Source organism: Eimeria acervulina, genomic scaffold (genome assembly GCF_000499425.1).
Source record: "Eimeria acervulina Houghton genomic scaffold, Eah_scaff1532, whole genome shotgun sequence".
Lineage (NCBI taxonomy): Eukaryota > Apicomplexa > Conoidasida > Eucoccidiorida > Eimeriidae > Eimeria > Eimeria acervulina.
Window position 1 is genome coordinate 2,101 of NW_013549124.1, and position 3,746 is coordinate 5,846.

General features: G+C 52.9%; 1 protein-coding gene across 1 annotated transcript; it reads left to right on the top strand.

Annotated features, from left to right (window-relative positions):
• Positions 1-1,222: 1,222 nt before the first annotated feature.
• EAH_00060740 (hypothetical protein, conserved) lies at positions 1,223-3,529 on the top strand (the record flags this gene model as incomplete). The annotated part of the gene is made up of 1 exon (XM_013393426.1): positions 1,223-3,529. The coding sequence occupies one exon, from the start codon at positions 1,223-1,225 to the stop codon at positions 3,527-3,529; it is 2,307 nt and encodes a 768-aa protein (XP_013248880.1).
• Between the last annotated feature and the right edge of the window lie 217 nt (positions 3,530-3,746).

Here is a 3,746-nt window from a genome sequence, read left to right on the forward strand (position 1 = left end):
CTAAGACGCAAGGGTCTCGTTATGCTTGTTATATTGAACTTGAATTGCTAACACATCATCTGCTGCTACAAGTGTACAGACAGCATATATGAGTCTTTAGGAGCTGCTGGCGTAGCAGCTCGTAGCTTTTCTTTCTGTATTCCGCTACTTTACTACAGACTCTACAGAACCTCACATGTGCTGTTGTGTACACGCACTAGACACAGGTCGCAGAAAGTTTATAAGGGAAATTTCTTGATTATCCGGAGTAAATTTCTTGTATATCTTTTATGAAGGGGTTATCATACAGGAAGTGATTTGGTTCTATCAGGTAGCTGTGCAACAGGCGCAGTGCAACTCTACGCTGTACGTACACACACACAACCACAGCAGAACATGCTGAGCTGCATATCTTGCAAAGATAGACGCCTTTTCTTCCCATTTTTCTCGCAAAAATACATTCTCTATGGGTTTATTTATTAATTTAGGAACAGTTTATGCCATCTTACTTAAATTGAACCGGAGAAGAGCAGAATATGTACAGACTTCCCTCCTCGGTTTCGTAGGTTTCCAGGTTGCGTCAACGCGCGATCTGCAGTTTCGGAGTTGGAAAATAGGTTTTTCTTTTGAATAAATAAAATTGTTTCAATCCAATTTAACTAATGCAACGAAGAAGCTATCTAGGTAAGCTTCTTTTATGTGAAGATCAGGCATGTCTAGGACCCGGCGGGGCCTGTATCCATACACCCTGACCCTGTTTTGAATCGGGGAGGGAGGCGGCTGGCTACCCACCATCTGTAGCCTCTTGGGTTGTCGTTGGCGTTTTGAGTTCTTGAACTCGGTTGTTTTGTTGTTGTTTATGGTTGCTGGTGTATTGAATCTTCAGGAGAAGTGTCTAGGAATTTGTAAACGAACGATAGGGGCCTTTTTCTTAGGCCCCTCCCTCAGCACCATCATGCACTCCTCTAGGGGTAATGGTGTTGCAGCAACTCGCAGCAACCGAAGAAAACACAAGCTCTGGCTGCGACTCATCCTGACCTGAATATCGCTTGCTTTATCTGTCTTCGCAGCGGTAGACGTACGTAGATGCTTGTTTCGGTGTTATGGCTTTTGGTATGTCGGCCTATAGTATAGCAACTTGTGAGTAGAGAGGGCCCAGACGGAGCAGTTCCTGAAAGGAAACTGATTAGATCGCCATTTTTATTTCTTTTTAAGGTTTTTATTCATCCAGACACCCGAAAACATGTTTTACGTGGCCGAACGCTTCTTCTCCGTTATTTGGCTGCTCAATGACGACAACCCAGACATGTCTATGCTGGATCTTATCTGTAACAGGGTTCCATCTAAGCAACGACAGCACTCCTCAGCTCTGAGGAAGCAGCAGCAGCAGCAGCAGCAGCAGCAAACGCAGCAGCAGGAACAAGGTGAAGGAGACGAGGAAGATGATGCCTCTGAGAGTAGGGACTCAGCAGGCAGCAGCGCCAGCAGCCCCAAGTACACCACCGCTAGCAGCATCAGCAGCTATACCAGCAGCAGCGGATCTGCAAGCGTTTCTTTGTCTCCAAAGAGATATGACAGCTTAGAGTCTCCGCGAGCTGCTGCTATTCGCATGCAAGTGCAGCAGCACCGGGAACAGCTGGTTGCTCGCCCTCCTCCAGACCCAGGTCTGATGCCCCTGATTGATTTGCCCCCACCTGCGATGACTAGCTGCAACAGCTTAGCAGCAGCAGCTGCTGCTGCTGCTGCAGCTGATGCCGCAGCCCGTGCTGCAGCCCTTAGGCACTGCCGCTCGGCAGAGGGGCCCCTACTGGCTTCAGGAGGACCTTCTTTTCTCTCTTTTTCTCCTTGTGGATCAGGGGTTAGGGTCAAGAGTTATGTAGATACACCTGGACTGAATGCAGCAGGCAAAAGGCCGAGTGCAGCAGCTTCTGCTGCTTCAGCAGCTTTGGGCTTTGCTTACTTTGAAGAGATCGGCGGCTTTAAAGGCGCCTCCTCGAAGCTCCGCGCCCCGCCGCAGCAGCAGCAACAGCAGCAGCAGCAACAGCAGCAGCAGCAGCAGCGCCAGACGCCCCAAGGTCCTGGTTTCGCTGCGCAAAGGCGGAGGGTAAAGAGACACACCCAGCCGCCTATCCACGCCAGCATGCAACGGGATCAGAAGCTGCAGCAGCAGGCCCTTGTAAACATGCTGCCGCGAGATGGTTTGCAGCAGCAGCAGCAGCGACAGCAGCAACAGCAGCAAGTAGATTCTGCTTCTCACGGGATTCGCTGCATGTCCCAAGGAAGCCTCGGACACGCTGCTGAGCTTCCACGACAGCAGTGGCAGCTGCAGCTGCAGGGGCAGTTGGCTCCTAGACAGCAGCAACAGCAGCAGCTGCAGCAGGGGGAGCAGCCTCAACAGCAACAGCAACAGCAGCAGCAGCAGCGACTGAAGTCGCTTGATACACTGCATCGCAAAAACTCGTTTCCATTTAGCAGATCTGCGTCTTTATGTGACCCTTCGTTTCGTACAGCAGCAACTGCAACAGCAACAGCAGCAGCAGCAACAGCAGCAGCAGCAGCAGCACCAGCATGCCGACATGTTGCTGCTACACGCAGCTGCTCGAGATTAGATGGTGACCGAGGGCTGCTGCGGTGGAGCCGTAGCTTCTGTTCTCCTCAGCGTGCAAGCTGCTGCCGTCATGCAGGCAGCTGCTGCAGCAGCTGTTTGACATACAGCAGCAGCAGCAGCAACAGCAACAGCAACAAAGCGCTGAGCTTCCCACGAAGCAGCAGCCCTGGTGTATATGGTCGCCACCGGCCTAGTGCTTATATGCAGCGCCGCAGGTACTCAACAGTTTGCTGGCCTGTAGACAGGGCAGCAGCAGCAGCAGCAGCAGCAGCAAGCACTGCTGCTGCGGTGGGGGGACAGCCGCTCCCTCCGGGCTGCTGCCGTGCCGCTGCAGCCTCCTGGTGGAGGCAGCAGCACGAGGAAGCAGCAGCAGCTGCAGCAGCAGCAGCCACCAAGGCTGCTGCGAGGGCAGCCTCAGACGTACTGAGTCTGTACCGCTCTGCGGGTGCGAGCAGCAGCGCAGCAGCAGCAGCAACAGCTGCAGCAACAGCAGCAGCATCCGCAGTAGCAGAAGCAACTGAAAAGGCTCCTACTTCGTCGGGCGCAGCACCAGGGCTTGCCTTGCCTTATGAGCACTACCTCCCTTACAGCCGGTCTTCCTCTCTGCATGCACTGCAGCAGCAGCAGCAACAGCAGCAGCAGCAGCAGCAGCGGCAGCGTGCCTTTTCGAACCGGCATTTTGAGGAGAAGGCAGGATGGAAGCCCTTTTCAAGTCCTACTCTGTCTCCTTGTGCTGCTCGGGGTAGATCCTTAACAGCAGCAAAAGTTAGCAGCAGGGTTTCTGCTGTTGGTGGGTGCCCAGCTAGCTGCAGCAGCCTCCGGCGCTGCTGCTGCTGCAGCACCAGCGGCAGCAGCAGCAGCAGCAGCAGGAGCAGGAACGCAGGTGCCCCGAGCATTGCAGACATTTGCAGGGGAAGCCCCTTGCTACACCATTACCGGTAGCCAGCCCCAAGGGATTTATCGCTGCATGCATGCAGTAGCACTTTTTGTAGATTATAAATAATTATTATTTATTTAATAATTGCTTCATCTTCTTTCTCTTCTTTTTCTCTTTTCTTTTGGTAGCTGCGGTTTGTCACCTTAAGAGGGTGTCGCTGCTTCTGCAGCACCTCATGTAGTTCTTTCCTAGCTAGCTAGCTAGCCAGGCTGCCTGCCCGCT